Source organism: Diabrotica virgifera, chromosome 2 (genome assembly GCF_917563875.1).
Source record: "Diabrotica virgifera virgifera chromosome 2, PGI_DIABVI_V3a".
Taxonomy (NCBI): Eukaryota; Metazoa; Arthropoda; class Insecta; order Coleoptera; family Chrysomelidae; genus Diabrotica; species Diabrotica virgifera.
This window is the reverse complement of record NC_065444.1, coordinates 170,413,815-170,440,163: the sequence shown is the minus strand read 5'-3', so window position 1 is coordinate 170,440,163 and position 26,349 is coordinate 170,413,815. Positions and strand designations below refer to the sequence as shown.

General features: G+C 33.3%; 1 protein-coding gene across 1 annotated transcript in view; it reads left to right on the top strand.

The window, feature by feature from the left end:
• The window catches only part of LOC114338424 (mitochondrial chaperone BCS1), a 55,822-nt gene that overhangs the window by 14,587 nt on the left and 14,886 nt on the right, over positions 1–26,349 (top strand). Inside the window, exons 2-3 of the mRNA XM_028289024.2 lie at positions 11,368–11,507; positions 17,865–18,077. Coding sequence (XP_028144825.1) covers positions 11,368–11,507; positions 17,865–18,077 — 353 coding nt within the window. The remainder of the gene's footprint in view (positions 1–11,367; positions 11,508–17,864; positions 18,078–26,349) is intronic.

Here is a 26,349-nt window from a genome sequence, read left to right as displayed (position 1 = left end):
GTATGGTCTCCATCTTATAATATTTACATATCAAAAATCGAGACAGTCCAACACAAGTTCTTGAAATATGTAGCATATAAACTGGGTATACCTTTTGAGTTAAATCAAGTAAATTATCATCAAATTGAAACCCAACTTGGCATTTTCTCATTGCGAAACCGACGAATAATTAAAGATGCAAAGATGCTTTAAGGCATAGTTAATTCAACAGTTTTGTGTCCTCAGCTACTTGAGCAGGTTGGTCTCCATGCACCTCTTCGCAGAACACGATTAAACCAAACTTTCTATGTTCCTATTCACAGAACCAACTATGCTTATAACAGCTTTTTATCTCGAGCACTAAGATGGGCAAATATTCACCCTGATCTAGATTTTTTTGCGCCGAAAGCTGAATTTATTTCGGGCCTCAGGCGTATGTTTATTTGAGTGGTTGTGGAATAGATAGTCATTGTTGTGATATGTAAATCTGTTTGTGATATTTATATTTTATTGTATTATTATATTTATATTTTATTGTATTATTGTAACTAGCTTATTATATTTTAGTAATTATTGACACACATAAGTATATTGAAATATTATATTATAAACTTGTAATATTGTAATCATATTGGGCAACAGCCCGTTGAAAATAAATAAATAAATACATGTTCATTTTCCTTAATTGTATTGCTTTTTTTTAAATCTATTTTTTGTTGAAGAAATTATTGAAACTGTTAGCTATTTCGGTTAAACGATGTTTTGGTTAAAAAGGTTTCAGTTAACGGATGTTTTACTGTAGTAAAAAATTGGTAGTGAATTCTGACTTTTTACCTTCTTATGATGTTTTTCATGACTCGTTATTATTTTGTCTTTTGTTATTTCCTTGATGTAATACGAACTCATTAAAAAGAGTACCCAAGTAGCACCGAACGGGTTTATTGAGTCTTTTAAGGATGCTAAAACTGTAGAATAAGACTAAAATTAAAACCATTTGGTTTTTGTAAACCTTAAGGTTGCAATAAAACCGCTTTCAACATAAAAGGGCCCACTCTGAAAGAGGTCAATAAAACCAAAAATAAAAACCTTCTTAAAACTTTGTTTAGCAACATTTGCTTTAAGCAACTGGTTTTGAAGCTGCTGTGAAGGTGCTTTTAAAACCATGTTAAAAGACACTTTAAGTGCAGACAGTTTTATAGCAAACTTAAAAAGGTTTCTTAAATGGAGACTTTAAAGACAATTTACCATATTAAATGATTCTTTAAACCCATATACTTCATATAGGCCAACAAATTTTTACATGTGTTATGATAGGTAGATACATATTTGTAACCATAAAATAATAAAAAGTAGGTACCTACTTGATTATTTCGGTCTCTCAAGGTAGAAAAACACTTGCGCACCCAACTTTATTGATAATGTTAACAAAAATAGGTCTAAATAACTCACGCGCCCTAAGCCCCGTATTTATAGTCAGTACTCAAGACTGATCTCGAGATCGGTCTTAGCCAAGACGATCTTACGGCAACGTCGAGCTCACGAGCTCAAGACCACGTTCTGTTTTATAAACGAGTCTTCGGCTAATCTCGGCCAAGATTGATCTCGAGGCTGGAAAATTATGGATTTTAAGCAACTTTGACATAGAACACCAACTAAAAACTGTCAATCGTCAAGTTAAATATCTTTGCAATGTTTTTATATTTAATTTGTTTTTTGAAAATAGATTATTAAAATGTTTTCAGTTAAATAAAGTTTATTTTATTGATTGAAAGTTTACATTTTTATTTTTTCTAAATCTTACATGCTATTTTTTCAAAGGTTAATGACCTCTCATAATTTGTTTCCATTATGAGATAAAGGATTTCTTTTCTTTGTGGTAAAGGTGAAATATGTGATATAAATATATTCTTTGATATTACCCCAGTATAACAGAATCCTGTGATATTACTTTATTCTTGGTTGGGAGTAATGGTTTATTTCTTATGAGAGAAAGCAAAGCAAATAAAACTCTGGTACTTCCTAGTATTGCCTGCCTTTTTATTAATGGTGTAAGCTTTCTTCTATGTTTATATTCTTCATCTGACTAACAACAAAGAAGAAACCATGACAGGTGGAACTTGTATAAAATGCAATTACTATTTTCATGGGAATAAGCCTCAATTTAAGTTTGAAATTAAATTTATTTAATGTTTAAATTCTTAAAGACAGATCACATGCTATAAATTTTTTGTGATGGATATTATTGAGTTAAAGTTGATTTTATGTAATTGAATTAACTATATTTTAATAAAATCGTCCCAGGAATGCAACTCATTGGCGATATTGTTTTAAAGTCATCTACTCTAAAATGCATAAATATATGTCTGAATGAGTCAGATAAAATTAAATTATTAGAAGAATTTTTATCAAGCAACAACAATATTGATATAAAATATTAACAATCTTACCCAAATAACAGCACAAAAGTAAATATAGCCTATCCATTTCTACTGGACATTAACGCTCCTCCTCCAATTCTACACTTCTATATCATCCAAATCTCCTTACTGCTTCGAACAACTCTTTTCATGGTCTTTCTCTTTTTTTTTCTCCAAAAATAATCTCTTACATGTCGCTCTTACATTCAAGTAATGTTGACCTAGCCACCTGACTTTCCATATCTATTATTTTTTGCCAGTCCTAACTCAGAACTGCCAGCCCCTACCAGTACTATGTCTATTTTCATTTCATCTTTCTTATTCATTGTTTCAAGTGCCACAAGCATACAATGCCACTTAAAATAACTGCTTCATAATACATTTTTGCATTATAGTTGTCCTACATACATTTTTGACTTCAATCATATACCATCGATCTGCTTACTAACTTACAATACTTGAATTTGTTGATATTTTCAATTTTGTATGCCTTTGTTCCTGTTTTTAGTGTGAAAAATTTATTCTATTTCATCTCTCCACACATTTCAATACACTTAATATTTTATTTTTGTTTCATTTATAGACATGCAATTTTCTTGCTTCACCTCTCAAGTTTCTAAACAACTTCAGCTTTTTTTCTTGTTAAGAGGACTATGTCAACTGCATAAATAATGGTATACAGTGATGAGCGTGCTATTAACTGGCAAAATGACACAAAAGATGGAAACATATAGTACGTTGTGAAATAAAAGGAGATGAAACAAGTAGAGGTGTACAATTATCAATAGGAATCTATAAATTTACATTACATTACATAATTTCCCACCTTTAGACCTCTGTGACAGTTGTCATACTCCTCCCACACATCTAAAGGTGACAAACTATGTAATGTAAATTTATAGGTTCCTATAGATAATTTTAGATCTCTTGATTTCACAACATATGTTTTCCATTTTTTGCGCTATTTTGCTGGTTATTAGAGTGCTCATCACAGTATTGCTGTTTACACGCCTGGACTTCGGAGGTAATCTACACTATGTCGACATGGTGTTTTTTATTAGTTGGATTATACACATTGGTTATATATTATCATTAAAATATAGTCATATTGTCTTTCAACTAATTATGGGATATATCAGATTTTTATTAACATCCTAAGTGCTCTAAACTTTGTTGCAAACACATGCTAAACACAGTTGCTCGAAATGACATAGTGTAGTTTACCTCCGAGGTCCAGATGTGTAATTAATTTTATATTTGGTAAGGAAAGGTTTGTCAAATAAATACTTATTTAAGAAGAGGGAAACTCATACTCATTTATTTTAAAATAAAACATAAAAAATACATATTAAGAAATAAAATAAAAAATAATATATCTAACATAATACAGATTCAATAATGTATTCTCAGAATAAATAAACAAATTCCAGTTGAACAAGAGAAAGACAGAAGGTTACTATATATTTATATTCCAAAAATATATGGTGAAAGTACAATAGTAGAGTAGCAGTAGACAGGTAGGTAAAATAAATGATGATAAATTGATAAAGCACTGGAAATAACGATAAAGCACTAGAATCAGGCTAAATAGCATCTAAAATATGAAGACCAGAGAAGATATAATTTTGAACTATACAGGGCATAGGGCATACCACGATCCATATACATTCATCAAAATATGACCACGTTCTAAGAGGAAGGATGGGAGCATATGAAATATAATTTTGAACTATACAGGGCATACCACGATCCATATACATTCATCAAAATAGGACCACGTTCTAAAAGGAAGGATGGAAGCATATGAAATATAATTTTGAACAATACAGGGCATACCACGATCCATATACATTCATCAAAATAGGACCACGTTCTAAGAGGAAGGATGGAAGCATATGAAATACTTTCCAAAATAAACACACAAATGTCAGCTGGACATATAACGAGAGAAAGACTATAGATTAGATATAAGGAACAAATAGAATAAGACATTGATATTTTAAAAATAAAAAATTGTAAGAACAAATCCTGAAATAGACTGGAATGGAGCTGTATTCCTCAAGAGACCAAAACTCAAACAAAAAAGGTTGTCGAACAATGATCATGTTGACATTTTGAGAAATAATATGACAAAAAAATCAAACACAATAAGAGTAGGTATTCAATAATGTATTCTCATGCAAAACATTGTTGAAAAAATGTCACCAAAAATTTAGAGATTGTTCCACATCATTAACATGTCTATTTACCACCAGATCATTATTTACCTAGATTGTAAGGTACTGCTGTAGCACATATTATTGCAAGACATGTATATAATTTGGTTTGTAGACCTTGTTGAAGACAAGGAAACTCTCTTTTCCAGGTTCCAAATAGCTTTTCTACATTTCTTGTTCTCACATGAGTACTATGGTAAAAATATCTTATTTTCTTGATCATTACGTAAAAAGATATTTATGTCTATTAAATAACCTACTATTTATTTAGCAATTATCAATAAATACCTGGCTGTAATACTGGGGTAAGTAGATAGTGTCTGCATACATACCCACTACTGTCATCTATTCCTATTAATAATCCTGGAATTTCACTTCTTTCCATTTCACAATTTCACTCTTAATGCTCTTAGATCAAATATTGAATGACTTGATAACCTTGTTGTTGAACAATAATATACATAATTTCTCTTCTAGTACCTACAAATTCATTTACATAATAAGAGCCTGAATAACATATATTGTATGTCTTTACAGTACCTGTACATTTTTGGAAAGTGGGCTTCCTCATAAAAACTGGTTATATTCCTATAAGTAGCATAAAACCTTTGTTGTTTAAGTTAATGCGCTGATTCGCTGATGAACTTCAATATTGTAATACTCCATTGTATTTTAGATTATATTTTTATCTTGAATATATCGCTTTTGTATACTTCCTGGCCGATTTTCTTCTCCAATATTATCAATAAACTCTAAAAATGCTTTTACTTCTTCATACATTTTTATTGTAATTAGAAAAACAAAAAATATATGTTGGAACTGAATTAAAAATATTCAAAATTCAAACAATAACAAACAAAGTTAGGTTAGAATCGTGGTCTTGAGGAAGGTCGATCAATGACTTGAGATTCGCCTGTCATTTTACACTTCCCAAGACTGCGTCGGGTCTCGAGATCGGTTTATAAAACGCAAAGTTGGTTCAAGGTCGGTCTTGAGCATCGACGCTGTCTTGAGACTCGACTATAAATACGGGCCTAAAACTTCTGACTTGGCGATTAAAAAATAAAAACAATAAAAAAATTTAAATCCGAAAAATATTAATTAGAAAGAAAAATAATTTTATCGCCAACCGTCACTAAAGTCATTCATTATTGTACTCATTTGCCCTCATTTACGGCAGTAAAGTAACACTTTATTGTACTGAAAGAAGAATTTTACTTTACCTGCCGCGATTAATCAAATTAACCCGGATTGAATGTAAGTGGTCGATGGCAGTAATCAAATAGCGAGAAATTGAGTGAACTTAAAATTTATTTACTTTAATTATTAAAAATATTGTACACAATTTGCGTTATTATCAATTAAATTTATGTCAAAAAGTGAAATTCTGTAGTATTTTGTAAATATGTTCATAGAAAATAAATTAAAACTTTACCGATTTAGTAATTATTCAGTATTGATAACTATCGATTAAAAATCGAAAGCGGCCATCTTGCAAAAGTTATCTGTCATCACTGTCATGAAATTATTATGACGTCTGAAATTTAAAAAGTTCTTAAATTGTAAATTGCAAGTAGGTAAGTGTTAAAACAATATCAAATTGTTGTAGAAAGTGAAATTGTAGATAAAATATATTTTGGCATTATCTAAGCTGTCAGGCTTTCAGAACATACTTCATTTTCCAGTTTTTCATTCAGGGATTATTAAAATTAAAGATGATTAATTTTATGAAATAATGAACATAATCAAATTTAAAAAAATGTGTCGTAGTGTTATAATGAGATTTTAAAGAAGTTAAAAAACGACAGATTTTTGTTCAATTTATTTTATAAATTTTATATTATTTTTAAATAGTTACAGAGCGTAGACAACTTTAAGGTGCGAATGATCGGAATGCAAATTCCAAGTTGATTTCCAATCAAATTATGTTGGCGATACAATTTTGTATGCACCACGTCAGTAAAGACTCTTTATCGAACTCGTCTGTTACTCGCCTCGCTCGCTACTCTCGCTCTTCTCGTAATATCAAGACTCGTTCGATAAAGAGTCACTTTACTGACTTGGTACATAAATAACTATTATCTACAATTTTAATGTTTTTAAGTCTTTAAGACGCTTATTTATAATTTTTATGTAAGCCTTATACTGTAATCCATGGCTTTCAGCATCTCCAGAAAGCAGTATGGCCAAAATCCAAATAAAACTATTTGGTCTATCAAGAGAGAATTGTTAAGATCAAATGGTTTTATTGTATACGTTTCCAAGAGCATATTATATCCTACATAAAAGCAAGGTTGCCTTCAAATTAAAACCGTTTAGTTTTAATGCTGCTGTCAACAATGCCACTCAGTTTTAATGTGAATCTAACCTAAAATCGAGGCGTCGTAGTGCATGTGTGTTGTATGTTTCTTTTAAAATGACCAGTTCGTTTCTATTTTAAGTACTTGCGACTTATTTCTTCTATACTAACTGTACTTCCACTTTTTACAACACACTACACCACTGTTTGGCTCTAAAACAAATGGCTGACCATTTTGGACATTGATGAGCTTAGTTTTATTGTTTCTAACAAGAAGCATAGTTTAGTCTTTACGATAACCAGATTGATTCAGTTAAGAGTGTTTGGTTTTAATATAACCTACAAATTGCTTTTAAGAAAGAAACTTTAAAGAAAACTAAAAAAATAGTTGGTTATATAGGCAAATGATTTACTGACATAATAGTCTTGAGATCAAGTAGTTTTAATAATAGGTTTTATTAGCCATATTAGAAGAATTAGTGTTTTCGTCCATTGTGCTTTTTCTATCTGTTGCTCCCATTCTTGTTGCCATTCGTTTAGCATTTGCTCTCTTACCTCGGCGTTCACCCCTTTTAGGTGGCCATTATCATTTTCGTATATGATCTTACGTTCTTTTGCTAGGAGGTGAATGGGGAGCGTACCCACAATCACCTGTAGGGCTAACGTCGATGTAGTCCGGTATTCACTTACCTTCAGGAGGGGTTTTCTTTGACTTCTCGTTAATATTTCCTCATATTTTTTGAATCTCAACGCTTCTGTATGGTCTCCATCTTATAATATTTACATATTATCAAAAATCGAGACAGTTCAACACAAGTTCTTGAAATATGTAGCTGATAAAGAGAGTATACGTTTTGGATTAAATCAAGTAAAGTATCATCAAATTGAAACCCAACTTGGTATTCTCTCATTGTATGACTGATGATTAATAAAGATGCAAAGATGGTTTATGACATAATTAATACTCCAATTTTGTGTCCTCAGCTACTTAAGCAAGTTGGTCTGCATGTACCTCTCCATAGAACACAAGTAAACCAAACTTTCTATATTCCTATTCACAGAACCAACTATACATATAACCATTTTTAATCTCCATCACTAAGATTGGTAAAAATTCACCCAGATCTAGATTTTTTTGCACAGAAGGCTGAATTTATTTCGGGTCTCAGGCATATGTTTATTTGAATGGCTGTAGAATAGATAGTCATCATTGTGATATGTAAAACTAAATTATGTTTGTGATATTTATACTTTATTTTATTAGACAAGACGAAAACGGCGGGTTCGTTGGGAAAAATATTCCCATGAGATTTTTTTGCATAATTACATTCGTGAGACATTCCAGAAAAAGGTGAAAAGTGGGCCAAATTTTTTTTAACAATTTTTTTTAAACAAATTGCAAAAATCAGTATTTTTGGCCCGGACAATTTTTTTGTAGGTTTTTTGGACCATTTGGATAAAAAAGGTCTCGTATAATTTTTCTCTAAAGTTGATCGTTTTCGAGTTATAAGCAATTTAAAATTGAAAAAAACGAAAAATGGCGATTTTCAAGGCTTAATAACTCGGTTAAAAGTTATTATTATGAAAGTCAGAAAGTTACTAAATCAAAGTTTAATGCCCCCCCTATACTGCCGTGCTAGGCCCAAAGGCGGTAACTAACATTTGAAAAAATGGCAAAATCGATTTCAAAATTAAATGCTACAATTTTGGCCCGTTAGGGATTTATGGACTAGCTAATAGATTTAATGCATGGATATATGCCCCAGTTTATTAAGGGAACCATTAATTATATTTTAAAACAAAGTTTTATATAAAAAGAGGTAGATACCGCTAAAACGTTTTATCAAAACTTACTATAATACTAAGCCTATTAGCGGTATGTGGGTTACAGTTGTGATTGATGTGAAATAAAAAGCTTTTCTGTGTATTAAAGTTTATTAAATTGAAAGAATTAAAGTACTATTAAATGTTATTATTTTGTTGAGCCACGATATGACCACAACAAATTGACAATATTTAGTTGTCGTTATATCTGTTTTCTTTCAAGAGTCAATAAATACATATTGGTTCATTAATAATAATGTTCCATTTGTGATTCAATATAGACAATTAAATAGACAACCGAACAACATACCTTGTGTCTGGTACATACCGAAAAACCTATTTAGTATTACAATGGTATTACCTCATAATTAACATTTTTTATGAAATCTTTTATAGTGCGTCTAATAATTTAGGCGAAACTGTACTTATACTAGGAAAAAGCAGAATCTCTTCAGATTGTTATCTGCTGATGTTAAGTGTTTTAAAGAATTCTTGAACTGTGAATGTGATTGTAAACCATACTTTTCACTTTCTATTTTCAGCTATTATATTCTTAGCGACAAAGGTTCGCTATTTATTTACGACATGTTATTATAGAGCTTTAACATTTTTATGATAGCTGACACCTACCCTAATATTATTATGCATTGTTATATTATTAGGTATTTCACAATATCATATTGGGTATTAAAATACCATTACTTAATGTAATTAGGGCAAATTTTAACATTTTATTAGTTGTATTGTACAAACTAGTTATATGTTATGATTAAAATATCATCACATCGTCTTTTACCTATTTATAATAGCATTGTATAACTAGACTACTAGATATTGTCTAGTTAAACAATGATAATAGCTTGTATTTAAACAAAAAAAATACAATCAATGGAACTGCTAATCCCATGTACGACCAACAAAGGCTTAATTACAGAAAACTTTAAGTATGAAACAAACCTTGCGCCTGTACAGGCTGAACATAATTTTTTTTCACCTCTTTTAATTACTTTACAATAAATTGTCCTCTTTCTATAATATTGTCTTCAGTGGTTTCACCTCGTGTTTCACAACTCATACTCGACTCTACTCGATTTTCTAAAAAAACAAAATATTTTAAGTCTCTTTTTCTAAAAATGCTTGTGGACAGCGTGTGGATATATTAAGTTTTTAAAACCTAATTAAAAAAAAGGAATATTTTTAAATGTGAAAATCTCTTACTGCCTAATTCAAGATATAAATCATCCACTTGGAGCAGAGTCATATTGTTTAGGACAACATAATTGGTTAATCCTTGAAACACTATAAACAAAAATGAAAATACATTTCAATAGATATAATAATCTCGAAAAGTTCTCATCATCCTCGCTAATTATTTCTTTTACTAACACAATAATTTAACCTTGTAAAGTTAGGCCGAATTTACTTCGTAATACTAAGGCGAGTTGGCGGTTTCTAAATGTAGGCGTAGCATTCTTTAAAGTAGATTAGCGGTAAGTGCAATATGCTAAGGTATATGGACGGCAACTGTAGCAGATACCGTCAAAACGCCGTAGTATTTAACATTTACCGCCAAATGGCTTAGTATTTTAACTGAAAAGTGTAGATACCGCTAACAAAATTGCAATTTTATTTAAAATATAATGCTTTTACAACTCCAAAGACTTTATAAATATATACTAAATACCCTATTCTACCTAAAAATACAAAAATCTCATTTTCGATAAAAAATCAGTTACCGCCTTTGGGCCTAGCACGGCAGTATAAGATCCCGAAGAAATTTTTGTCATTATTTTATTACTAAGCTGTTATTTTTAAGTAATAATATTGAGCGCCATGCACGTGGTAGGCGGCCGTAAATGTGAGTGCAAGTAAGATGCACAATTGGACTGCCGGAGTGGCATATCTCTCGCACTCAGCATTTACGGCCGGCTACCACGTGCATGACGCTCAATATTATTACTTAAAAATAACAGCTTAGTAATAAAATAATGACAAAAATTTCTTCGGTATCTTGTAGGGGGGGCATTAAACTTTGATTTAGTCACTTTCTGGCTTTCATAATAATAACTTTTAACCGAGTTATTAAGCCTTAAAAATCGCCATTTTTCGTTTTTTTCAATTTTAAATTGCTTATAACTCGAAAACGATCAACTTTAGAGAAAAATTATAGGATACCATTTTTATCCAGAATGGTCCAAAAAACCTCAAAAAAAATTGTCCGGGACAAAATATTGATTTTTGCAATTTGATTAAAAAAAATTGTTAAAAAAAATTTGGCCCACTTTTCACGTGGGCGACTTCTTGAACCTTATTCTGGGATGTCTCACGAATGTAATTATGCAAAAAAAATCTCATGGGAATATTTTTCCCAACGAACCCGCCGTTTTCGCCTTATCTATATCGCATTATCATTACTATTTTATTGTATTTTTAATAATTATTAAAACACATATTATACAAGTATATTGGAATATATTGTAAACTTTGTTAACCTTATTGGGCGGCAGCCCGTTGAAAATAAATAAATAAATACGAAACTACTTGATTTTTAGTATTAGAGTAGCAGGCCTTTTATTTCCTGTGCTTTAAACATTATATAAATCCAAAAATTACAATTTATCTCCCATTTTAGGTATGGCAGAACTTGGATAAGAGTAGAACGTACAAGAGAGCAGCATACACTGGACCTACATATGGGGACACCATGGGAAACAGTACAATTAACTGCATTTGGGAGAAATAAAAATATGTTTTTTCAAATTCTAGAAGAAGGTATGTTTTATATGAAGATAAATAAGTTTTTTACATGGTAGTACTTTTTAATAATATGTTCCGTTATTTATTTCCTAATTCGAGATTTTTTTAACGTGTATTGTCTATTATCTACAAGAATAAAAAACCGCTAAACGCCGTAAAAATGAGTGGCGCATACAATATTCCAGCTACAAAAGATCTGATATGAAAATTACGTGGCGCGAAAATGTATTCTCATTTTGATGCAAAACAAAATTCTAGTTTTATTTTAAAAGATTTTTCCATAATATTTGCTAAATTTGAAGTAAACGTGCCACAAAAGAGTAACTTTGATACAGTTTGAATTTTGAAACTCTTTTGTGGCGCGTTTACTTCAAATTTAGCAAATATTATGGAAAAATCTTTTAAAATAAAACTAGAATTTTGTTTTGCATCAAAATGAAAATACATTTTCGCGCCACGTAATTTTCATATCAGATCTTTTGTAGCTGGAATATTGTATGCGCCACTCATTTTTACGGCGTTTAGCGGTTTTTATTCTTGTATCAGAAGTTTTTCAAGTTATTTAGAAATTAAATCTATGAAGTTGAATGCAATTTTTCTCGACTATACGTTAAGCTTTATAAATGGTCAACTTTGTCGCATTATCTCCCAAATGTTCTAATGTCCATCGAATGTACACTAGATTTTTTTTCTAGTCGAAATAGATTGAATAAAAATATATTGGGATGGCCGGTAAATGAACTCGGATTGCCCGTTGCAGATCAAATTTAGCGTCGTAACCACTACAACTACATAAACCATTTCGGGAATAATCGTTAATTGGATTATACTTTTGTAGCTTAATAACTTCTAAACGCCTTAACCGATTTTAATCACTGAACATGAGTTTGAAACGTATTGACAAGTAGTATCTGATGCATCTAAGGTCAAGTATAAAAACTAAAGCTATTACAGGAATTACTGAGCTTGAAAAACCGATTTCCCCATAGGAAATAGATTTGATCATACTTATGAAGCTTATAACTTAAAAATTCGAATTTTTCTGGATATGAGGTGAACACCTTTAGATTCGTCTACAGTCCTTCTACAAAAGCTCAGTTATTGCCGCAATTCGTAGGTTGAAATTTTGAGTAATTGTCGAAAAATCAAAATTTTCAAAGTTTAGTTTTTCAAAAATGTATAAACATTCTCAATTTCTTTGCAAAACGAAAATGCAGCAGCTGCATAATACTCTGGTTAAAGCGGAGAGTGCAGGAAGAGTCTATACCGGTTTCGGAGATCTTTTTCCCCTCATCAGTAAACCCATATCCTCTTCTCTCCGCTTTAACCATTTACCATAGCTTAGGGCCTTCCCGAATTGCAAAGAAAGAAATGTCACGGATGAACTAGGGCCATCTACCGGAAAACAAACTAAGTTATCAATCGAAGCAGCGCAGAAAACGACAATAAATATCGCCTCCGTACCACCAGATTGACAACAGGTGGAATACTTTCTTTGGTTACACCTCCTGAGATTTTTACAATTTATAAGTCATACAGGTGCCGAGAAAATTAAGATGAGAGAATTTTAAATAATTCACAACTCATCTACTCAGCATGGTAAAGCTCCAACAAGAAAGATTCCTTAATACTCAAAAGAGTAAATGAATTAAAAATGTATAAACATTCTCAATTTCTTTGCAAAACGAAAATGCAGCAGCTGCATAATACTCTGGTTAAAGCGGAGAGTGCAGGAAGAGTCTATACCGGTTTCGGAGATCTTTTTCCCCTCATCAGTAAACCCATATCCTCTTCTTCGGGAAGGCCCTAAGCTATGGTAAATGGTTAAAGCGGAGAGAAGAGGATATGGGTTTACTGATGAGGGGAAAAAGATCTCCGAAACCGGTATAGACTCTTCCTGCACTCTCCGCTTTAACCAGAGTATTATGCAGCTGCTGCATTTTCGTTTTGCAAAGAAATTGAGAATGTTTATACATTTTTAATTCATTTACTCTTTTGAGTATTAAGGAATCTTTCTTGTTGGAGCTTTACCATGCTGAGTAGATGAGTTGTGAATTATTTAAAATTCTCTCATCTTAATTTTCTCGGCACCTGTATGACTTATAAATTGTAAAAGTCTCAGGAGGTGTAACCAAAGAAAGTATTCCACCTGTTGTCAATCTGGTGGTACGGAGGCGATATTTATTGTCGTTTTCTGCGCTGCTTCGATTGATAACTTAGTTTGTTTAGTTTTTCAATTTTTCGGCTATACTGAGCCGTGTGTATATCTGAGCTTGATCGCTTAGGCACCATTTGAAAGCTTAACTCAACCCTATTGATGTGGTGTATTTGCGATTTTCCTGTCTCTCCTTGAACCTAAGATATATACGCCCAAAAAATTTGCCATTTTGTATCTACCTTAGCCCTATAGCTGGCTTACGGGTAGTCAGAAGTCAAAAATTACACCTGTTCTGAAACTCCCTGTTCACACCCTCTCAGAAAAAAAAATTCAGATCTGTGTAACTTTTTCACATACATACATACATATCCACAAACATTTTCCCCTTTTTAGATAAAAATTGAGTTCTAATTCTGAGCTCAGTAACTTTTGAACGGTATAACCGATTTTCAAAATTAAACATGCGTTCGAAAGGTAATCTGTGCTATCAGAAGCCGCAAAGGTCGAACTTAGTTTTTGAAATTTTTGGGAGTTTTGTGGACGAGAACGAATAATAGATCCTAAATAGGAAGGGCCGTAAAATCTACAGCCTTGGACCAAAATGGAGAAGTAATATATGGATGGACGAGTCTTTTCCTAAACTTTAAGATGAGATTTGGCTAAATTTTCAATTCAGTCAGGTTTAGAAAATCGAAAATTTCGTGTATATATATAGTGTCGAATGTAGGGGCATGGTGCGCCACTGGCGAGAAGTGCCGTTCTCTGGTAATTTTCAAAATTAGATGTGCGTTGGAAAGGTAATGATCAGTACTATCAGAAGCCGCAAAGGTCGAACTTATATTTTTGAAATTTTTGGTAGTTTTGAGAATGAGAAAGAAAAACAGACCCTAAATAGGAATAGACGTAAAATCCACACCCTATGACCAAAATGAAATGTTCACATATGGATGGGTGAGTCTTTTCCTAAACTTTAATTTTTTAATTCAGTCAGATTTAGAAAATCGAAAATTTCGTGTATATATAGTGTCGCTTGTAGATGGGTTGTGCGCCACTAGCGAGAATTGCCGTTTTCTGGGGTCGCCTTGGTCGCATTCTCTCCCAAATGATCTAGTACTTACGACACCAGTGATAAGACAATCCGAGTTCATATCCCAGCCATCCTAATAATTATGTAATTATGGCCGGCAAATGAACTCGGATTGCCCAAAGAATTTTATATTCACCATTGGCGTGCATACGGGTAATATGACAGGGTAATATGACCCGTATGTACGCCAATGGTGAATATAAAATTTTTAATTGTACGTCAAAAAATGCGTAATAGCTACCTCTTAAAACCTACTAAATTTCATTTGCATATCTCAACCGGTTTTAGAGCAATAAATAAATCGTCAGTTTGTAAGAAAAATTCAACATCCCGTATCTCGGAAACGAAGCATTTGCGGACATATGTTTATAACGCAAAAGGTCATTATTTTTTAATGCAGAATTACTCCTTAAAGTTTGTCGTACTTATTTAGAAACACCCTGTATTGATGAAGAAAGTTGCTAGTTGTTAAAGTACCTAACTTTTTTATTATCCAACATAAGCGAATGAATCAAAAAGCAAAGTGTTAAGATATCCTAAGGTTACAGTTGAGTTGTAATTTCAATATTTTATATACGCTAGAATATTCCACAGGGTGTTCCAAACTTTAAGGAAAAAACACACTATCATTGTTACACCCGGTATACAATGACACTTATCTGTTTAGCAATAATATTATTACATCGATATTCTTGAAGAATAAATCTATAATATATTAAAAAAATCACTAAAATCGAACAGGTTTAGGAAATATGAGACCTTAAAAAGTCCCATTTTTAAGGTGGTGCGTTAATTTTGGCGCTTAGTGTACTAATTTACGTCGCCACAGCTTTAACAAACAATTTTTTCAATATTGGAATGTTTCTTACATGCAATTCCACATAATAGACCGTTGTATTTACTTAATATCAAGTTGGAACGTGGAAGGCCAAGGGAGTTCATCTTTGACCCCAAATTCAGAAAAAATTTTTTTTCGCAAAATATACTGAATTTTTTTATTACAAAATATGAGGCTACCATAGAATGATATTAAGGTCAAATAAAAAAATAATGAGATTAAAATTGAAAATATTTCTGAATTTATTAAATAAAAACATGCATTGGGGTCAAAATTTACCTCCTTGGTAATCCGAAGGTTAAACGAATGTCCAAGATGGCAACATGACGCACAGAACCGTCTAGAGTGGCGAACAATGCGAGATACCTATGTCTAGCCGTGGACGTAAGAGGTTGCATGATGATGATGATGAATTTGCCTCCAAATGGGTTATTTTGTCCAATAATGCTCATTATCATAAACAAAGGAAAGATAACACTCATACCTCCACTGCAACAAAAGGTGCAATGAAGCATTGGCTTAAACTAATAAAAAATATGCTATTCCAGGTCAACATGCCTCAGACAGAATTGTATGAAATAATTACAACATAAAACACTTGATTTATAAAGTATTACAGAGGTTACCATTGATATAGAATATAATTGTGCAGGTCACGTAATCTACGATTTGCGGATGACATAATCCTGATAGCTAAACTGACCTACAAGAACTGCAAACCATGCTTTCAGAACTACACACAGAATCTTCTAAAATAGGACTGAAAATGAATTTAAACAAAACAAAAGTCATGCACTCCGAAGAAACCGTAACAATAATAAACGACAAAGTTATAGAAAAAGTTGAAGAATATATATACTTAGGACAAAAAATAATACTAAATAGGGAAATTCGAATGGAAGAAATAAAAAGAAGAAGAAAGTTAGCATAGGCAGCATTCGGCAAACTGAACTATATACTCAGAAATCAGCAAATTCAACTACATCTTAGATCTAAAGTTTTTGATGCATGCATTATTCCGATATTAACATATGGGGCACAAACATGGACAATCACAAAAAAGAATATGAACATACTCAGAGTCACTCAACACGCGATGGAAAGAGCAATGCTTGGGATATCACTTAAGGACAGGAAAACAAACAGATGGATAAGACAGAAAACCAAAGTCACCGATGTGGTACAAAAATCATTAAAATTGAAATGGGAAGACGCTGGACATAAAGCTAGGAGCGATCTAAACAAATGGCACAGAACAATTCTAACTTGGAGACCATACCAACACAAAAGACCCAGAGGCAGACCTCCTATGAGATGGACAGATGATCTGAAACGAACTGCCGGGAAAAATTGGCTAGAAGTAGCGTACAACAAAAAACAATGGAAAGGAAGACTTGAAGAGGCTTATGTTCAGATGTGAACGTGAATGGCTAGATGATGAAGAAGAAGATCATTGATCCCACCAATGGTAATCTCTGTATCTTTCCAATGGTCTATTAATATATCGGAAGTGGGAAAGTCTTGATGGAGTATGTACAGTTCAACAAGTAGTACTGCCAAAATCACACATTAAAAGTGAGTCAGAACACTGGCCAGAGTTAGAGACAGATTTTACTGTATTAATTGTCGCCGAGATATAGAAGACTGGTGTAAGAAATGCGGTTTATGTAATAATAACTAAAATTAACTGATAACACCACATAATACAGTGGAACCAAAATAACCACGCATGATTCTTGGTGGTTCAATTTCGCGGTTTAATTGAACTTTGTTATAGAGAGCTTCGAGAGCTCGAAATTTCTTTTCAACAATTTCTTATATTTTAAAATAAGAAAATCTAAGGTTTCGTTTTGACTTAAATCTGTCTCCCTCCATCCTCCGATAGTACTATTTCTAGGTATAGTCCGTCCGCTATAACTTTTCCCATGCTGTACGATTTATTTTCAATCAAATTAAGTCAAAACATAAATTGAAATGAACGTCGATGTGTATATACATTTTGTATACTGTATACTATATACTACACACATCGGCGTACGTTTCGCTTTCTGTTTTATATAGCGGACGGACTATATATACTCTAGCCCTACCCCGATACTCTACTACTCTACCCCGATAGTACTCTAGTATAAGACAAATTTACACCAACACGACCGTAGTTTCTCGATATAAATTAAAACTATTTATATCGCAGTATGGTTAGAACGCTCTCTAACGGGGAATAATCGAATCGAGTCGAAATTCATTTCTCTTATATTTTACTTAGTTCTAATTATAAAATTTCATTAGCTAGGCATATGGCATTAGAAAAACATGAAGGAAAAACATTAATGTACACTGCAATGGGAAGTGAATGGAGGACATTAGGGCATCCAAGAAGGAAGAGACCAATTTCTTCTGTTATTCTTGACAAAGGAATAAGTGACAAAATTCTCACTGATTGTCAGGAGTTTATTGCAAATCCAGGGTGGTATATAAACAGAGGAATTCCATATCGAAGGGGTAAGACAATTATTTCAATATAGTTGAAAATCAATTTTTTAAATTCTAATATTTTCTTTTTTTGGCTCTTAGTCATCTGTTTTTCTGTAGCTTTAACCTTTTCTATTTACGCACACAAAAAGACATAAAGATTTTTTTCCTTTTAAACTTTTATTTACAATCAACTTCTACATAAGAGTTTTAAGATGCAACAGTAGCGATCAACAGGTAGCAACAAACGCGGTCCAAGATTGCGGCTGTAATTTTGAATATTTTGTCGAGATATTTGGCACACATATTCGTAATATAATAAAGAATGGCGGTACAGAGCCTTATTTGAGAAAAATATTGCAAAAAGGAGCCTGTACCGCCATTAAGAAGAACAAATAAATACACTTTCTTCAATTAAACTTTTTCATCCCATGTCTAGATTTGGTGTTACATTCGATCTACTAAAAATCGATTTTCTATAACAGGAAATCGAACGTGACTGACTCGGCAACATTGAGGGTGCCTATGAGTATAAAAATTATTGTTTTTGATAGTATAATGTCACTGTCAGTGTCGAATTACCGACGCACTGTTGCCTCACTGTTGAAAGTTCGCAGAACTTTTGAAAAACAAAAATATATACTCTTAAGTAAATGTGAATGAATTTGTAAGCAATGAAGGAGGAGAATCCAATGATGCTTCGCCTTATATTGTTCGTCCGCTATAACTTTTCCCATGCGTCACGATTCATTTTCAAACAAATTAAAGCAAAACATAAAGTGAAACGTACGCCGATGTATGTAGACATTTTGTATACTGTATACTATATACTACACACATCGGCGTACGTTTCACTTTATGTTTTGACTTAATTTGTTTGAAAATGAATCATGACGCATGGGAAAAGTTATAGCGGACGAACAATAGGTTTATTTCATTGTGTAATAAATCTTGTGACCACGTTCGCTGGAATCTTCTGATTGTTGGTCCATTCTAGTAAATCTGTTCAATCAGTTCGTTATCGTGGTTTCTTGTTTGACTTTCATGGTTGCTCGCTGCCAGCTGTATTTCATCTCTTACAAAGGGAATAATATTCAGATAATTGTGAATCGTGAGATTATTGACATACATTGACAGTAATTGATCTAAGGACTTTCAACCAAATTTCAAAAATTTGATTTATATCGTTCTTACTCGTCATTCGTCGTTTGCAAAAAAATAATTATATTTGTTTATTTTTTTTGTGGATTTGTTTGTATTTGGATTATTTGATGGGTATGATGGTTGTGAGAGATTCAGTAATAGATGTACCAAAATGAATATTATTTACTTCTTACTGACTTATAATTTGAAATCTGTTTGTGATGTTTTCACGTAATTCATGAATGAATATTTGAAGGCGAGGGACACGAAAGTTAAATAAGACAAACTTAAATGAAAACCAGTGTTAGATTTTGTATCGTGTATTTTTTATCCTTATCAATATCTTTTGCATCATTATTTTAATCTTAACCCGCCATTACACGCGCTATGAGGGAATCCCTCACCATATTTGTTTATAACCAATAAAATTGTGTAAACTAATACGATAACCTTAAGCACCCAGGAATGCCTTTAGCATGGTTCATGAGAGGGTATGAAAAAGTTACAGAATATTTCAGGCGGTCAGTGTGCTGTGTGATAGTTGAAAGAAGAGACATTCCTCTTCAAGTGAGGGAATTCCTCACTGCGCGTGCAATCACGGTGAAATCACGTTTCTGTTATCTCAAAGAAACTTTTAGGTGTTTATTTAATATTTAGGTAGGTTTAATTAAAATATTATTGTTTGGATTAGGTTAGGAACAGTGGCACACCGAGGGGGGGGTTTGGGGTTTAAAATCCCACCCAGAGCATATAGAAATATATATAAAAGAAAGTAGGAAAATGTAACTTGTCTTTCACAAACAGTACAAAAAACTTTCTGTGCCCAAGCAAACCCCCCTCCACCCCAGAGGAAAATTCTAGGTGCGCTACTGGTTAAGAACCCATTTTTAAATTTACCTATTTTAATTGGGAAATAAGCCACAATTTAACTTGAAAAATTGATTTTATTGACGTTTCGAGTTCCACCTCGGACGTCGTTATCAAAATACAAAATATTAATAGTCAATTACATAAATGCCACAAAGAAATAGCTTCAGAACAGTTATTAATTTTAATTTGTATTTTTAGTAAAATGAATTCTCGTAAAGAACGTTAATTTCTTCAGTGGCTTGCTGAAATTGAAAATTAAGAAAACTTGCTTTTGATCTATATTATTTTTACTTTTGTTTTGTTAAATTAATAAAAAAAAATTGGTTTACGAGACTTTCTATAATATGTGAGTACAACCCATTTTATATTTATACATGTTGACATTCATTCTTCCTCGAAATAAGTCGAATTTATGTAGGTGAGGGCGACGCTCATACGCGTGCAACCACGTCACAATAGAAGACGCGTGTAACGGCGGGTTAACCCTTTCAGGACGGCACCCATTTCCCCTTAAAGTGACACACAGACGATAGTTTTTAGCTTGCCTTGAAAAAGGACGGAACATATATCGGTTAGAATACAAAAAATTATGGACTTGTTTAGATCTGTGATCTGTGTGGCAGATTAGCAAGTCTCGAGATATATGCCAATTGTCTACCTGCTAGTTTCATTTTTAAACTTTGGCTGATTAATCATACACTGGTCTGTAGAGAGAGACTGATAAACATGGTGACAGATATATCGGTCTGTAATCCAATTTTGCGACAATATATTCATAAGCGCGCTAAATGGAAGTAATAGAAATCGATTTTATTACAAGTAAATAAATATTTATAAAAATAAACCAAAATAGGTGAACATTTTATTAAAAGCGTGCATTTTGTTTTTTTATTTAAATTTAAATAAAATAAAAAATCCTCCTAAAACTTTATATACTTGCATTAAAATTCGAAATATTTTTACGTAAAACATACTTACCTACAAAACTGACAATTAATAATAATCTATTTTTTCAAATAGTCCGACCACTTAGTTCTATTATACAAAATATAATAAATTAATTATGAACAAACACTACTTCCCTATGGATCAACACTAACGAATTCCAATATCTTAGAAAATAATACACTACTGCACTGAACAGATATCAATGTAGATAACAGAACAGATAAGATAATCATGCTATTTTACTTAGAAAACCGACGCAGGTTTGTCAAAATGACAATGACTATTTCTCTACGTTGCCTAATGAATTATTAGTTATAATATTTTCGATTTCTTGTTACAGATAATCAATTTTAGTAATTCAATGTGACACAAAATCTAGGCATGGGATAAAAAAGTTTATTTGAAGAAAGTCAATCTTTTTGTTCTTTTAATGGCGGTACAGGCTCGTTTTTGTAAGATTTTATTTAATTATAGAGTAATTTAAACATAATTACTAACATATTTCTCAAATTGGGCTCTGTACCATCTGTGCCATCTTTACAATATTTCAAATATGTGAGCCAAATCTTCTTTTTGGCATCATAACACTGGATGGGTCTGTCTGTCTGGCTATGTTCTTCCATTCATATCTCTCTTAGGCCCTTCTTCTCTTTGCCTTATATTTATGGTTTTCAGGTCATCTTCCACGTCATCCAACCATCTCGTCCTAGGCCTTCCTTTTTTTCGCCTTCCTACCGGCTTCCACTGTAACATCTTCTTTGTCGTTTTCGTGTCTTCTTGTCGCTGAACATATCCCAGCCATGACAGTCTTTGCCTTTTCACAAATCTTACAATGTCATACCGTTCATTCAGTTCATTGACCTCGTCGTTTCTCCTGATTCTCCATGTGCCGTCTTCCTCTTGCACCGGGCCATATACTTTTCTTAGTATCTTTCTCTCGAATGTCCTGAGTTTGTCTTCATCTTTTTTCGTCATTACCCAGGTTTCACAACCATAGGTTGTTACTATAGTGCGGCAGATTCGTGCAAATATTATAAGAAATGCGCATTTAATGATAGAAGCACATAATTTGGACCACATATACTACACATATAAAGGTTCAAATTTTCATACGAGGCCATCTCAGATCTTGCCTTTTACAAAAATGGCGGGCATTAAAAATGGCGACGATACATATGTGACTAATAGCACGATAACTTTTAAACGAAAAGTCCGACATCAACCAAATTTGGTACATGGGTTCTTTTTTTGATGTATAAGATCGAGCTCCTGAACCGGAAGAATCAGTTTGCCAAAAGTTGGGTTAATTCATCATCATCATCATCATCAACCCGTACGCGTCCACTGCTGGACATAGGTCTCCCTCAGCTCTTTCCATTTATCTCTATTTTGTGCGGCTTGCATCGAGTTACCGATAAGATGTTTCAAATCATCGGCCCATCTGGTTAGTGGGCGTCCTCTGCTCCGTAGTGCTTCTTCTCGCGGCCTCCACTCGACTCGACACGTTATGTTAATTACCATCTAATAAATGCATAACTTATCTTCACATGTACCTATGTGCGGCAGATTCGTGCAAATATCGTGCTTTTAATGGTAGAAGCATATAATTTGGACCACATACTACACATATAAACGTTCAAATTTAGATACGAGGCCATCTTAGATTTTGCCTTTTACAAAAAAGGCGGGCATTCAAAATGGCGGCTATACATATGTGACTAATAGCACGATAACTTTTGAACGAAAAGTCCGAGTTCAACCAAATTTGGGATATAGGTTCTTCTTTTGATGTATAAGATGAGCTCTTGACCCAGAAGAGTCAGTTTACCAGAAGTTGTGTTTTTCCTTATTTTTTTGTAAAAATATGTTGTTTATTTTTTCAATTCTTTCACCCTGTATATATTAACTTTTCAAAAAGGTAATACCGGCGTTAAAAAGAGCGTAAAAATATTTTTTAGGAAATGTTTTGAATTCTTTAGTTATATTAATTACCATTTAATGGAAATGCATAACGTATCTTCACATGTAGGTACCTATGTGGGGCAAATTCGTGCAAATAATAATAATATTGTTACAACTTCTTTAAAATACTTTATTTTACTTCAATTACAATACAAACTCAATGACAACTATCAACTTTAAATACTCAATTACAACTGAACTATAGAATGTCAAACACATAATGTTTATATAGTTTTCTGACGTTCTAGATGTCACCAGACATTTCTGGGTTATTCCATGACATCCAGAATATTCTCGTACGTGACTACTTCTTCTTTCACGTCGAGGGACTCTTTCTATGTAGGAACAATCTACGGAACTGTCATAACACTGCTCCCTCCTTTATAGTTATTCGCCTCGAATAACTGGTCTATCAGGGTCTGGTTGAAGCCAACAGGGTGGATCAGTTCCATGATATGGGGCTAATCTCTCAATGTGAACTACCTTGGGTTTACTTCTCGCTGAAAACTGGATGCGGTAGACCAGATCATTTATTTTCTCTAAGACGGTGTACGGGCCTTCCCAGTTTCGTTGAAGTTTCGGACAAAGTCCTTTCTTGCGTGTGGGATTGTATAGCCATACTGGATCACCTCTTTCGAAAGTTGTCCCTGTAGCTTGCACATCGAACCTGGACTTGGCTTTATCACTTTGAAGCTTCAAACTTTTACGAGCAAATTCGTGGACTTTTTCCAGTTTTTCTCTTAAGCTTTCTAGGTACGTCAGGGATGAAGGTTCTTCTTCACAGGTAGGCAATTTTCCGAAAATAAGATCTTGAGGAAGCTTCATTTCTCTTCCGGTGATCATCATTGATGGAGAATAACCGGTTGCTTCATGTTCAGAACTTCTGTAGGCTAACAGGAATAGAGGTATTAGGGTATCCCAATCTTTTTGATTATCAGCAACAAACATTGAGAGGTATTGACAAATAGTTCTATTATGTCTTTCGATCATTCCGTCTGATTGTGGGTGGAGAGGCGTAGTTCGAGTTTTCTTAATACCCAAGATTTTCATTAATTCTTGCCATAATTCGGATTCAAAATTTCGTCCCTGATCAGAATGCAACTCTAAAGGAACTCCATGTCTTGATACGACGTGTGTTATGAATGCTTCTGCTACAGTCGTCGCTTCTTGATTAGGAAGAGGTGCAATTTCAGGCCATTTTGAAAAATAATCCATTGCAACCATTAAGTACTTGTTACCTCTCTCTGTCGTTGGAAGTGGACCGAGAATATCAACTGTAAGTCGTTCAAAAGGCTCTCCGGAAAGATATTGTGCCATTTTACCACGACTTCTTGTTCTAGGGCCTTTTCTACCGTTACATAAGTCGCATTTCTTACACCATTCTTCTACATCTCGGCGACAATTGATCCAATAAAATCTGTCTCGAACCCTGGCCAGTGTTCTTTTTACCCCAAAATGTCCTCCAGACAGACTGCTATGAAGTTCTTGCAACACACTTTTAATGTGTGATTTTGGCAGTACCACTTGTTGAACTATACGTACTCCATCGGGACTTTCCCACTTCCGATATAATAGACCATTCGAAAGATGCAAAGATTCCCATTGAGCCCAGTACGCCTTTATAATTCGACTATATTTAGATATTTCCTGCCAAAGAGGTCTTACTCCATTTCTAAGCCATTCTCGTATGACTCTTAAGTCATTATCTTTCTTTTGACTCTTCTTAATGTTTTCCAGGGAAGTCTGATCATTATCTTCTTCCTGTTCAACCGTGGTCATGCAGAGACTTACTTCTTCAGTTACGCTCTCTTTTTCTTCAAGTCTTTTACAGTACTGGCATTGTCGTTCTAAACAGGGTCGCCTAGAAAGAATATCGGCATTGTTATGGAGACGCCCTTTTCGATGTACTATGTCGAAGTTATACTGTTGGAGTCTCTCTATCCATCGAGCCACTTGTCCTTCTGGCTTTTTAAAATTCATTAGCCACTGCAAAGCGCTATGGTCTGTTCTGATTGTAAAATTTCTGTTATAAAGGAAGGTATGAAAGTGTTCTAGGGCTTTTATAATAGCTAGGAGCTCTTTTCTGGTAACGCAATAATTCTTTTCTGCCTTTCCTATGGTTTTACTAAAATATGCAATAACTTTTTCTTCACCTTCCTGTTCTTGTGATAATACAGCGCCAATACCATGCTGAGATGCGTCACAATCCAACAGAAATTTTCCATCTTCTCGTGGATAGGCTAGGATAGGTGCTGTTGTAAGTAGTTTTTTTAAATCTACGAAGGCATTTTGACAATCCGGTGTCCAGTCAAATTCAATGTTGTTTTCGGTTAGTCGATAAAGAGGCTTAGCGATGCGGCCAAAATCTTTTATGAATTTTCGGTAATATGAACAGAGTCCAAGAAAACTTCTAATTTCTTTTTTATTTCCTGGTTTAGGCCAATCTTTAATAACTGAAATCTTCTCTGGATCAGTTTTAATTCCATCTGCTGAAACGATATGTCCTAGATAGTACGCTTCTCTTTGAAATAGTGAACATTTCTTATAATTAAGCTTTAAGTTGGCATTTCGCAGTCTTTCAAATACCTCGCTTAAGTTTTTCAGATGTTCATCAAAGGTTTTGGACATAATCATTATATCATCAAGATATACTAGACATGTTTTCCAAGTAAGTCCTCTTAAAACCATTTCCATCAGGCGTTCAAACGTAGCTGGAGCATTACAAAGACCAAATGGTAGAACCTGAAACCTGTAGAGACCACGGCCAGTTGAAAAAGCTGTTTTGTCTCGATCATCAGGATGTACTTCTACTTGCCAGTAGCCGCTTTTTAAATCTAGAGTCGAAAACCATTTAGCACCTGATAAAGTGTTTAGTGTATCATCTATTCGTGGCAATGGATAACTGTCCTTTTGTGTAACATGGTTTAATCTTCTGTAGTCTACACAAAAACGAGTAGATCCGTCTTTCTTAGTTACTAAGACTACTGGTGAACACCAGGGGCCCGAAGCTTCTTCGATGATATCGGAATTTATCATGTCTTGTATTATGTTTTCAACTTCTTTTTGTCTAGCAAACGGTAATCTGCGTGGGGCTTGACGAATTGGTCTTGCATCTCCAGTATCGATTCTATGTTGAACTAGACTAGTACGCCCTGTAGATTTCTCGGATTCAAAAATGTCGTAGTTTTCATTAATAAATTCATTAGCTTTTTCTACTTCTTCAGTTGTTAAGTGATCAACATTTTTGATCAGTTCTTTCGCCAGGTTAGCGTCAACTTGGTAACTTAAAGCTGTATTCTTTTTCAAATACTTTTCGCACTTGATTATTTTTTTCTATTGGCGTACAGAGTGCTATTTGTTGTTCTTTCTTCAACTTAAA